At 41.9% G+C, this 13,420-nt stretch overlaps 1 protein-coding gene across 1 annotated transcript in view; it reads right to left on the bottom strand.

Moving 5' to 3' along the window:
- The window catches only part of LOC308676286 (integrin alpha-X-like), a 72,714-nt gene that overhangs the window by 22,881 nt on the left and 36,413 nt on the right, over window positions 1-13,420 (bottom strand). Inside the window, exon 16 of the mRNA XM_081342099.1 lies at window positions 4,880-5,043. Within this exon, the coding sequence (XP_081198225.1) occupies window positions 4,880-5,043 (164 nt within the window). The remainder of the gene's footprint in view (window positions 1-4,879; window positions 5,044-13,420) is intronic.

Below are 13,420 nucleotides of genomic sequence, written 5' to 3'. Positions count from 1 at the left end.
AATAATACTGAAATCGTAACTTTACAGATTTTCTAGAACTCAACTGAACAAGGATTAAACACAGTTCTTGTGGAAGGATATTTCATAGCTAGGACAGCTATGAAACACAACACAGGACTTGACCTGCTCCCACATTTACAATGCCTTGGTAAGGCCACCCTTGGAATACTGCATCCAGTTTTGGTCACCACGATGTAAAAAAGATGCTGAGACTCTAGAAAGAGTACAGACTCTAGAAAGTACAGACTCTTTCTAGAGTACAGACTCTAGAAAGAGTACAGAGAAGAGCAACAAAGATGATTGGGGGACTGGAGGATAAAACATATAGGGAACGGTTGCTGGAATTGGGTATGTGTAGTTTAATGAAGAGAAGGATGAGGGGGGACATGATAGCAGTGTTCCAATATCTCAGGGGCTGCCACAAAGAAGAGGGGAGTCAAGCTATTCTCCAAAGCACCTGAAAGCAGGACAAGAAGCAATGGATGGAAACTAGTCAAGGAGAGAAGCAACCTAGAACTAAGGAGAAACTTCCTGACAGTTAGAACAATTAACCAGTGGAACAACTTGCCTCCAGAAGCTCAGAATGCTCCAACACTGGAAGTTTTTAAGAACAGACTGGACAGCCATTTATCTGAAATGGTATAGGCCAAGGGCCGGCAACCCAAAACAGTGAAAGAGCCACTCGGAACCGGTTCCCTCAGAAAAGAAAAAACTCGGAGCCGCAAAGAAGGGTGCGCATGCGCACGCATGCACGCGCATGCGCAAAACAACTGGCTCCAACTCTTCCCCCCAGGAAACAAGAGGTTCGCGGACCGGTTTTCACGCCGCCTTCCAGCTGCTGCCACTACTGCTGCAAACTGGAAAGGGCGATTCGTAGCTTCGGAAGCCCCCTAAGCAGGAAAGCATGTCCCGATGAAGCCTTTTCCTACCAGGCTTTGCTGCAAAACCCCACATCGTCCAGGGCCCCCGTGATCGCCCAGAAGTGACCCAACAAACAGTTAGCACACCTTTCTCGGCCTGCAAAACGCCACAAGCGCAGCAAACGCCCTCTCCGAAGGTAACCGGGAACCCTTCCGCTCCCTAAACCCAACGATTGGCGAATGGCGTTGGCTGGTCTTCTCGCTCCTTTCTCTCCCTCCCACCCTCTGCCGCCTGCCATTCCCACATCACCTTTACTCCTCGCCTTTACCTTTGCTAAGCCTGCCCATGACGAGTTTGAAGAGGGTGCGGGCAAATTTCACGAGGCCGCGCTTGCACAACTTCCCACACCTGCTCATAGCTCCCGAGGAGGAAGGGCCCGGCTTCTCTTCTGCTAGCTAGCCCAAAACGTCCTCGCCAACTTCGAGAGCACAAAACTCCCAACTGAAGCCGGGTGGGGGGGAAAGGGAGGTGGCCCTTTCGCTGCCGCTTCCCCGGACGCCGGGCTTCCCGTGCGAAGCTTGCAGCCTTGGGAGGCACCTGCGCGGCAGCGGCGGCGAGTCTCCCTGGCGATGGGCGCTGGGTCGCGGCGCCGTTTTCAGCCCGGGCGCCACCAGAGCCGCCCGAGCGCCCTGCCCCTCCCCCCAGGGCCTCCAAACCACTGCCACCGGTTTGGAGATCATGTTTGACGAAGGCGGAAACTCTGCAAACAGGACGGTTGAGGTTTGGAGAGCTGCGCGTGCAGCTCTCCAAACTGCCACCGCTCGTTTGGAGATCTGCTGCCACCATCAAACATGGACGAAGGCGGAAGCTCTGCAAACGGGACAGTGGCGGTTTGGAGAGCTGCGCGTGCAGCTCTCCAAACCGCCATTGCCACGTTTGGAGAGTTGCTGCCTTCGTCCGCATTTGAAAGAAACGCGGAAGGGAGCAGCTCTCCAAACGGGGCGCCGGAGGTTTGGAGCTCTTCCGCCCATTTGGAGATCTGCCGGCTTCGTCCATGTTTCAGGAAGCCAGCAGCCCTGCAAAAGGGGAGGAGGAGGTTTGGAGAGCTGCGCGCGCAACTCTCCAAACCGCCGCCGGCCGTTTGGAGATCTGCTGGCTTCCTCAAACATGGACGAAGCCAGCAGCCTTGGAAACGGGACGGAGGAGGTTTGGAGAGCTGCGCGCACAGCTCTCCAAACCGCCGTTGCCCCGTTTGGAGAGCTGCTGCCTTCGTTTGCATTTCTTTTGGCCCCGAAAGGCAGCAGCTCTCCAAACCTCCGCCGCCCCATTCTCTCAATGGGACTTTTTTGCAGAATGGCAGAGGAGGCCTGGGAGCCGCATGAGACGGCTTAAAGAGCCGCATGCGGCTCCGGAGCCGTGGGTTGCCGACCCGTGGTATAGGCTTTCCTGCCTGAGCAGGGGGCTGGACTAGAAGACCTCCAAGGTCCTTTCCAAGTTATTATTATGATATAAAACTTTTATTCATAAAACATGAACTCAGTCAACTGAACACTCAAACTGACTGGCACTAATGGTTGACACAGGTTGCTGCCAGCATCCTAGGTATCAACCAGTTATCTCTTTAAAATGTAAGATGTTACGAGTAACGCAGTTTTTTGTAGCTTTGCTGGAGTTATTGCAGGAAGCTGCAATTTCTTGGATGTATTTTGCAAAGTTTTTGGACATACTTCCCAGTGCCCCGATGACAATGGGTATCATTGTTACATGTTTCATCCATAATTGTGCAGTTCCGATGGCCAGGTCGCGGTATTTCGTAACTTTTTCCAGTTCTTTTTCTTCGACTCTGGCATCTCCTGGTACAGCGATATCAATCAACTGTATGCTTAGGTTCTCTATGACTGCGATATCTGGCATGTTGTGTGTGTTCCAAATGGCGATCTGTCTGTATTCGGAAGTTCCACAAGATCTTCACCCTCTCATTCTCGACAACTTTTTCCACCCTATGTTCCCACAACTTTTCGGACACAGGCAAGTCGTATTTTTTACACAATGCCCAGTGGATTAGTTTAGCAACTCGGTCATGTCTAGCTTTGTAATCAGTTTGCACGATTTTGCTGCACTCACATATTAAATGTGAAACAGTTTCAACTTTGTCGTTGCAAAGTCGGCAATTTGGATTGTCAGTAGATTTTTGTATCTTCGCTTTCATGGTTTCATTTGTAGTGCTTTTTCTTGAGCAGCCAGTATTAAGCCTTCCGTTTCTTTCTTGACGGTTCCCATCTTAAGTGTTGTGACTCAGGGCCAGCCTGTGGGTCCGACAGCCGGCTCCGATGTATCGGAGGACTCAGATGTGGGGGAGGAGGGAAACGAACCGGCTGATGATGATGATTTGGAGGCTTTGCAGAGCCCTCAGCCGGGGACCTCTTCTCAGCTGTGTGAGCCCGAGAGTGCGGAGGATGACGACCCACAGCTGGCCCTGTTCAAGGACGCCCGACGCAGGAGGCAGACGAGCAGGGACAAACAAAGAAAGACTATGGGACTCCTCGGGAGGAGGCACAGGGAGACCACGCCCTGAGCTCTCTATAAAAGAAGTGTTTGGGGAGGGGCTGGTTGCTGAAAGCAACTTTTTCCGCTTGAGAAGACAAGCTCTTGTGTTTTTGTTAACTGCGTAATTAAATCTTGGCAGAAGCCTTTTAGCCTTGGACGCTTTCCAGACTCTTCTTTTGATTAGGGGTGCGAGAAGAGGGCTGGTTCAGAACATTAAGCCATGCCCATGTCAAGTTGTTATCACATTTTCCTTCAATGTTTTCCAAATGCTGTCCATGCAAAGCTTTGGTTTTCCATCTATTTAATCTGTCATCCAGCCGTTTTTCCTTATATTCTGCCTTTGTTTCTGTTATTTTGATAATGCTCTCTGTTTTCACAACCTGCAGCAATTTTTCTGTACTTTGATTCACATAGTCATTCAAACTTCATTTTTCTTCTTCTACAGTTTGGTGGATTTGCAGTAGCCCTCTGCCCCCTATTCTTCTTGGCAGGTACAACCTGTCGATGTCACTTTGTGGATGTAGAGCGTGGTGCATATTTAAAAGTTTACGCGTTTTCCAGTCTAGGTGTTCCAATTCAGCCAAAGTCCAGTTGATAATTCCAGCTGAGCAGGGGGCTGGACTAGTAGACCTCCAAGGTCATTTCCAAATAATAATAATAATAATAATAATAATAATAATAATAATAATAATAATAATAATAATAATAATAATAAATTATTATTATTATTATTATTATTATTATTATTATTATTATTATTATTATTATTAATTATTATTATTAATTATTATTATTATTATTATTATTATTATGAAGATGGGCTTCAGACCAGGGAGGAATTCTCAAATAAGCCTCTCCCGTTAATCTTAATGGCAAGATGAGTACAAAACTGGGGTTTTTAATTCTAGGGATGATTTAATCTTTTTTAATTTGTTTTTAACTTTTGTATTGGTTGTTTTAAATGCCCTGTAAACCGCCCTGAGTCCTTCGGGAAAGGGCGGTATATAAATTTAATAAAATAAATAATAATAAATAAAATAAGACAGGCAGTCCCTTAAATAGCCAGGCCCTAACCATGAAGGACTTTAAACATTAATGCCAATATCTTATATTGTATTATGGAAACCCTGGGTTCTAGTCCCACTTCAGACACAAATCCAGCTAAGAGGCCTTGGGCCAATCACTTTCTCTCAGTCCAACCACCTCACAGGGTTGCTGTGAGGAACTTAGTAGTAGGAAGTGATGGCTACGGCTCACAGAATGAGTATTAAGTACATGAGTTTAATATACATACAAATAATAAAGGTGGAATACAAATAAACAAGTTAATTGATGAGAAACAGAAGTTGACAGATAAAAAGAGTGATTGCAAAGCAAACTATCAACACCTAAAATGTGAGGGAAAGACGAGAGTTCCAAAACCTAAAAATTAAGATTATTATGCCAAAGAACAGTCACACTGAGATGTTACCAGAGCTCCATTTTGTGCTGAGTAGAGTTAAGGTGAAGCAAAGACTGACTTGCCCACGAGAACCAATTCTTGAAATCTTCCTGTTTCCACAGTCTGGATCATCCAGAGGAATCAAATCAGGGAAGAATCTTAGTGAAGTGAGGACAGTGAAAACAGGCCGGGATCTGGAAAGCATAAAAAAGGTATGATTTTTCATAACCAACTGATTTCTAAAATACAGAAATCTCTAGTAAGGCCTAGTCTGGCCATGGGAGAGGAGCCATTTCACAATACCCATGTATCTCTATGCAATATGCAGCACAATTCCTCTTTTACCCTTAACAAGGGTGAAGTCTCTAGAGTCAAGTTTAACTTCTGGTGATTTTGTGGACTCATTCATGTAATTTTCTTGGCAGCAAGAAGTGATCTGCCATTGCCTCCTCCCACGCTGTCTACTCTATACCCTTGGTCTATCCTGGTGGTTTCCCATACAATTAATAACCAGCCCTGCTTAGCTTCTGAAACCAGACAAGATTGGCTAGAAGCTGTCAGCTGCTATGATTCCACAGCTAACAATTGCAGATAACAACCATCTCAGCTCACACATGTTCCAAGTCAATATGAAACTACCACTGTGCCACAGGCCAAGCCATGCCCCCAAAGCAGTGGTGGTTCAAATAGGTGAACAACTGGTTCTCTGTGTGGATGCCACTTCCAGAAGTCCATTCTGGGCCTGGGCAACAAAAAATTAGCTAACGGTTCTGCCGAAGTGGTGCGAACTGGCTGAATCCCCCCACTGCCCCAAAGGTATTTTTTAATTACTTTTATTGATTTTATCCCAGATCATTTACACACACACAAGCACAGAAATAGATAGATAGATAGATAGATAGATAGATAGATAGATAGATAGATAGATAGATAGATAGATAGATAGATAGATAGATAGATAGATAGATAAGATAGATAGATAGATAGATAGATAGATAGATAGATAGATAGATAGATAGATAGATAGATAGATAGATAGATAGATAGATAGATAGATAGATGAGAGAGAGAGAGAAGCTCTCCTAAGCTGATGGATATTTTATTAATTTCTCGTGTGCCCAATCACATTTGGCCAATAAACTATATTCTATTCTTGTCAACCGTCCCACTGCATTAGACAGCAAAAGAAACTCCTGGTACATTTTTTTCTCCAAGAGTATAACTTTGCTGAAAAGCCATATGGGAACAGAAGTGGAAAAGGCAGTTCTGATGTTTTTGCATGCAAACAGTATAGGAAAACCTTCCTTTTCCCCTCCTGGACCTCCGATCTCCCACTGTCCACCAATCAGTTGTACTTGCTTTATTTTGGAGACAGCCTGTGTGCCTCGGACATTCCCAGTCGATGATCTTGGGGGTCTGGGTCTGTCTCAGGCTTCCAGGCAGCACACTTGCATTCCAAAGTTCCCTCCCAAATCTCCCTTACATTCCAAGGCCTTCCTTCCCCCCCCCCTCCCATTACTGTTGTCTGGTTGGGAGCAGAGCTGCACAGCAAGTCAACCGTGACTATTCTATTCTATTCTATTCTATTCTATTCTATTCTATTCTATTCTATTCTAATCACAATCACGATCACAATCACAAATTGTAAAGTTGGAAGGGACCTTGGAGGTCATCTAGTCCAACCCCCTGCTCAGGCAGGAAACCCTATACCATTTTAGACAAATGGCTGTCCAGTCTCTTTTTTTTTATTAAAGAGTTTTAAAAAAACAAAATGTTACAATATATCCCCAAATCCCCCCCACCCCAAACCCACCCACTTCCCCCCCCCACTTCCCAGAGCTAAATACAGGATTATAGTTACAATAATCATATTCTAAATAAAAATTATGCATAATATACAATTAACCAAATTCATAATGCGCTTTAACTCTCTTTTAACATAACTACAAACAACGTACCAATAACAATATCCCACTAAAATCTACTCATAAGCTAAATGGTACCTTTTGGTCCCATATTTGTTTTGAATATAATTTATCCATCTCCTCCAAACTGAAATATATCTTTCCTGTGAATGATCCTTCAGATAAGCAGAAATCTTAGACATTTCTGCAAGATTCGAAACTTTAAACACCCATTCTTCTACAGTGGGCAAACTATCCTTCTTCCAATATTGTCCCACCAGTAACCGTGCTGCCGTTATCATGTTCAACATCAAGTTAGTTTCTTTAACATCACAATCTACAACAATGCCCAATAAAAACAATTGCGGGGAGAACTTTATCTTTCTCTTAAAAATCTTTTGAATGTTCCACCAAATTTTAATCCAAAAAGCTTTTATATTTCTACAAGTCCACCACATGTGAAAATAGGTAGCTTCTAAACTACCACACCTCCAGCATTTAGACTGTACATTAGGATACATATTGGACAGCTTCTTGGGATCCAGATGCCATCTATAAAACATTTTATAAAAATTTTCTCTTAAATTTTGAGCCTGGGTAAATTTAACATTTCTGACCCAAATTATCTCCCAGGTGTCCAGCGAAATTGGTTCCTGAATATTTTGTGCCCACTTTATCATGCAGTCTTTAACCAGTTCCGTTTCTGAACCCAATTCAATTAAAGCATTATATATCCTCTTTATATGTGCACAATTTGAATCTCTAATTTGCTTTACTAAATTTTGATCTGTAGTTGTGATGCCAACCTTTTGATCTGACTTCCACCTAGCTTTCAATTGGGTATATTGAAACCAAGAGTAACTTATGTTTTCTTGTCTTAACTCCTCTACTGGTTTAAGTTGCCAATCATTCCCTTGCAATCTAAGTAGTTCCTTATAAGAAACCATATCCATACTCACTCCCATAGATACGCCCTCTATCGTGTGTCCAGGAATTCCCCAAATCGGTATTTTATAATTTAACTTATAATAATACTTTTTCCAGACACGCAATAAAGCACTTCTAAGAATATGGGATTTAAAAGCCCTGTCTACCTTCTTATCATAAAGCAAGTATGCATGCCATCCATATACCAAATCCCATCCCTCAAGATGAAGTATTCTCTTGTTAGTTAGATTAAGCCAATCACTAACCCAGGTCAAGGCAACCGCATCATAATACAATTTCAAATTCGGCGCCTTGAGTCCCCCTCTTTCCCTGGCATCTTGTAAAATCTTGAATTTAACTCTTGGTTTTTTCCCCGCCCAGATAAATTCATTAATACCCTTCTGCCATTGATCAAGGTTGGCATCCTTTTTCAATATAGGTATCATCTGAAACAGAAAGAGAAACTTTGGTAGAACATTCATTTTAACAACTGCAATTCTTCCCAGTAATGATAATTGTAATTTTTTCCAATTATTTAAGTCCCTTTGTACCTTCAACCATAGTGTTTCATAATTATTCTTATACAATTTTACATTTGAGGCTGCAATATATACTCCTAGATATTTAACCTTCTTCACTATTTCAAAACCTGTTAATTTAGATAACATATCCCTTTCACTCATAGATAAATTCTTGGATAGTATCTTAGTCTTATTACTATTCACCTTAAACCCAGAAACCTTACCATACTGAGTTATAATTTCCATCAAGTCTATAACCGACTGTAACGGTTGGGATACTGTCACAACCAAGTCATCAGCAAAAGCTCTCAATCTATAATCATTCTGTTTTATTTTAATTCCCTTTATCAAAGAGGACTCTCGAATTTTAATTAGTAAAATCTCTAATGTTAAAACAAACAATAATGGTGATAGGGGGCAACCCTGTCTTGTACCTTTTTCAATTTTAAAAGTCTCTGTTAATCCCCCATTAACTATAATTTGTGCGGTTTGTTGTTGATATATAGCTTTAATAGCATGTAGAAAACCTTCTCCAAAATTCATCTCCTCAACAACTCTTAATAAAAATTGCCAATTCAATTGGTCAAAGGCTTTCTCTGCATCCAAAAATATCAATGCTGCAGAGACTTGGTTGTTCTTATCCAAATATTCAAGCAAGTTAACAATTTGTCTTACATTATATTTCATATACCTCCCAGATATAAATCCCGATTGATCACTATGAATCATTTGTTTCAAAACTTGCATTAATCTATTAGCCAATACTTTAGCAAAAATCTTATAATCTGTATTTAAAAGCGATATAGGTCGAGACTTCCGGTGGCGACGCGACGCTGAAAGACAGCCGTTTTCGGGCTGCCCGCTCCGCAGCTGTGTTTTTCCATCGTAAACAGCGTCGATCAGCTGTTTAGATGGATTTGAAGCCCCCTCCTCGGGAGAAGAGGAGGGGGTGAGGCCCCAGGTAGGGGTTGAGCTCTCCGGGCCGCCTGAGCTGAGAGCTTGGGCGGCTGAAGGATGAGCCCCCCCCCGAAGCCTGGGTTGCTCCGAGCTGCGCAGTGCCTCTGCTCTGGGATTTTTGGAGCAGAGCCAGGCGTTAGCAACCAACCCTGCCAAAAGGAAATACTTTTGATTATCAAGATGCAGGCAAAGCGGTACAGGAGGTCAAGGTGAAGTGGACTCTTTATTTTTACTCTCTAGCTCAATGGATTTTATAGCTTTAAAGTGAAAGTGCGTAATAAGTGAAAGTGGGGGAAGATGGCGGCTAAAACTTCTAAAGCTCTTCGGAATGCGGGGTCTTCCCTGGTGCAAGAGACCTCATTGCAAGCTTTGCTTCCTCCTGCATCTCCCCCGGTATTGACGCTTAAGGATTTACAAGACGCTCTTGGAAAGCATGCACAATTGATGTCTGATATGATGGATGAAAAGTTGAAAAAGCTGGAGGAGAAAATGGAGGAGAAAATGGAGAAATTGGAGAAGAAGATGGAAGAGAAGCTGAGAGCAATGAGGGTGGACATCTTGTCTATGGTTGAATCCGTAGCTGAATGTGTGCTACAGCTGGATATAAAAGTGGAGGACCTCAGTCAAAAGAACTCTATATTAGAAGCAAAGGTATTAGAAAATGAAAATATAAGGGATAAAATGGACGAAGAATTGAGCCTTGTTCAGTATAATCAGATGCAGTATGCTATTAGAATTAGGGGTTTAAAGGAGAATGGTAAAGAAGATTTAAAGCAGCTGATTTCTGAGGCTCTGGAAGGGGTACTGGGCCAGTCAGCATCTGAAATTGAGGGAAATATGGACAAAGTTTTTCGTGTAAATTCATGGATTGCAAGACAGAGGAAGTTACCCAGAGATGTGGTGGTCTATTTTACAAAGAGAGTAATTAGAGATGAAGTCATTCAAGCTGCTTATGATACTAATTTGGTAGTGGCTGAGCAAGAAGTTTTGGTTTTAAAAGAGATCCCTCCGAAGATCCTAAGGAGAAGGAAAGATTTTGCATTTCTAGTACAGGAACTTAAGAAACGTGATATTAAGTTTAGATGGGAGATTCCAGTTGGATTGGTGGCAACGCACGAAGGTAAAAGACATCGTTTGGTTACTGTGGCTCAGGCATGTGATTTTTATAGTAATGTGTTAAAAGCAACCCCCCTATCATTTTTGGAAGCTGCAAAAGGATACGGTGTGGGAAAGCTTCAAGATGTTGCAGATAGACAGACAGAGGACAATGGTGTTGGAGGGGATCAAGTCACAGTCTCATCGGTTGCTGCAGGAGGCCAGAAGATGACGCGTGCCGCCCTAAGAAGAGCGAGACGAGAGCAAGAGCAAGACCAGCAGAAAGTTATGGAATCTTCAAAGTGTGCTTACAGTGAAGATATGGGAGGAGAGCGGTCTAAAGAAGTTTTGGGGGTCATGACAGAGGTGCTCCAAAAGTTTTGGGGCGTTAAGATTGCTGATTAAATTTTTAGATTAGAATGTCAATGGAGTAAAATTATTATAGAGGAGAAAGAAAGTTTTTTTTTAAATATTTTACACAATTTAAGATTGATGTTATTTGCTTGCTAGAAAAGTATATTAGGGTTATGGACTTAAAGTATGTGTTGAACTAAGAATGGGTATGTAAGCTCCTAATTAACAACAAGTTGTCTTAGAGATTGCCTAAAACTTTTTTTTATATACTCTTTTTATTTGAACTTTTATTTGAACTTAAGGATGATTTGGAACTGCGAGACATTTGGCGTGATATATGCAAGAACTATTTTTGATCATAGTTTAGTTTGGTCGGAGATTATTAAGATTAACAGAGATAGGCGCTTTTGGCGCGTAACTGAGAATTTGTTTGGAAATTAGAGAAAGGTGGGAGAATGCAAATAGCAGGTGAAAGTTTTTTTTTTCTTTTCTTTTTTTTTTGAAATTAATATGAATAAGGACTGGGATTAAGAAAATTTATTTTGAGTAAAGCTCTTTTTCTGTTTTCCTCTTTTTCTTTTCTACTTTATTTGTAATATTAATATTGTTTGTACTCATTTTATATGAGCTAGAGAGAGATAGAATTTATAGTTTATTGTTGATAACATAGGGGTGTTTATGTTTGTTTTTCGATTTTATGCCCTGTATTTAGCTCTGGGAAGTCGGGGGGGGGGAGGAGGGAGTGGGGGAGAGGGATAGGGAGGGTTGGATAGGGGTGGGGGAGGGGGGGATTAAAGTCAAAATGTATTGTAAAAATTTTTAAATAAAAAAGCGATATAGGTCTATAATTTTTAGGTTGAGTAAGATCTTGATCCTCCTTTGGGATCAACGATACAAAAGCTGTCCTCCATGATGGAGGAACTGCGCCTCCAGTCTGAATTTCATTAAACAAAATCTTTAAGGGTTCAATCATTTCAGGCAACAACTTTTTATAATAAATTGCTGTTAATCCATCTGTTCCCGGAGCTTTGCCCAATTTCAACTGTTTAATAGCTAAAGAAATTTCTTCTGATGTAATTGGGCAATTCATCTCAAGTTGTTGTTCTTGTGAAAGTCTTGGAAAATGAGCTCCCTGTAAATACTTGTCTACATCTAAAGCTTGTATATTCTCTTTAGAATATAATTTCGAGTAAAAATCTAGAAAACTCCTCTTAATCAAATTTTGTTGGTAGACTTCTTTTCCTTTATATTCTATTTTGTCTATGGTACGTAATTTCTGTTTCTTCCTTAATTGATAAGCCAACCATCTACCAGGCTTGTTGGCGTTACAAAAAGTATTGTGTTTGGCATAACGCAAATTAGTTGCTACTTGATCAGCCAATAGCATATTAAATTGTTCTTTCAATAAATGTATTGAGATCTTTAAATTATTATCCAATGGATTCAAAATGTACTTTTTCTCCTTAGTTTTAATCACTTCCTCAATATCTAAACGTTTTTGCACTTGCTTACGCCTATAAGCATTATTCATATAAATCAAAACCCCTCTCATATAGGCTTTACTAGCATCCCAAACCATTTCCGTCAAGGTACCTTTATGCATATTCATGACAAAAAATTCTTTCATATGTTCTCTACATTTCTGCAAGAACAAGTCATTTGTAAATAAATTCTCATTCAGCCTCCAGGATCTCCTACTAGTGTCTTCAGCAAAGAACTCCAACCAAACAGGACTATGGTCAGACATTGTCCTAGGAAAAATCTTAACGTTCTTAACCGAAGAGGAAAGATCAGTAGTAATCAATGTGAGGTGTTCTCACGAGTGAATCGTTAAAGGAGCTTCCAAGCAAAAAGCATCACGCAGAGATGCAATCATATTAGCTTTATTCATGATAGATCAAAGAGAAAGAAATACTTGGCATGAAAGCATTCATGCCTGCATGTGAGAGAGAAATAAAACAAAAGAAAACAAGCTAGCATTACATGACTAAACTAACTAGAAGTAGAAGCAGAACAAGAAGCAAGAAGGCTAGAATTAGAACATAGAAGCGAAGAACAGCCCCTCATGCAGAGGTATTTATGGGGGGTCTTGGTCCCTCCCTGACCATAAAACTCTCTCGCCAATGGGGCTGTGGGTCCGAGACCCTTGGCTCATCAGTGGAAGCAAAGAAGCCTCTTTGCCTCCATCTGATGATCCTTTTGGGGAACTGCCAATGGCTGGCACTAAACATCTAACAATTCCCCTTCTTGCCAGCCAATGACAGGGACCAGTGAATGTATGTGAGGGGTGAGCAGGTGTCATGGACATGCATAAAAACATTCAGAAGGCCAAACACAAACGCTTACACAGAAGGTTGTGCCGGTCAATGGGAACAGGTTTGGTGAACAGATCAGCTATCTGGTCAGTTGTGTTACAGTGTTCAACATGAATGAAACCCTTTTTGGTAAGCTGCCTGACATTTTTATAGCGTATGTCTATATGGCGAGATCTGGAGCCTACTGCATAAGCCTCCGAGATTGCAATTGCGGCAGTGTTGTCCTCTAGAATTTGGATGGGCAGAGGGGGAGATGCCCAGATGCTTGTTATCAGTTCATTGAACCAAGTCAAATCATTGGCCGTGTCTGACAGGCTGGCATATTCAGCCTTGGCCGTGGAGCAAGAAATAAATTTTTGCTGCCTAACATGCCAATGTATTGGGCAGCCATTTAGCAATATGAGGAAACCAGAAGTGCTCCGTCTAGTTTTGGTGTCGCCAGCCCAGTCTGCGTCTGAGTAAGCGGAGAGCTGGGCCGTCTTCCCCTTCTCTGGTTCT

Source organism: Vipera berus, assembly GCF_964194415.1.
Source record: "Vipera berus genome assembly, chromosome: W".
NCBI lineage: Eukaryota > Metazoa > Chordata > Lepidosauria > Squamata > Viperidae > Vipera > Vipera berus.
This window is presented reverse-complemented; position numbering and strand designations above follow the sequence as displayed.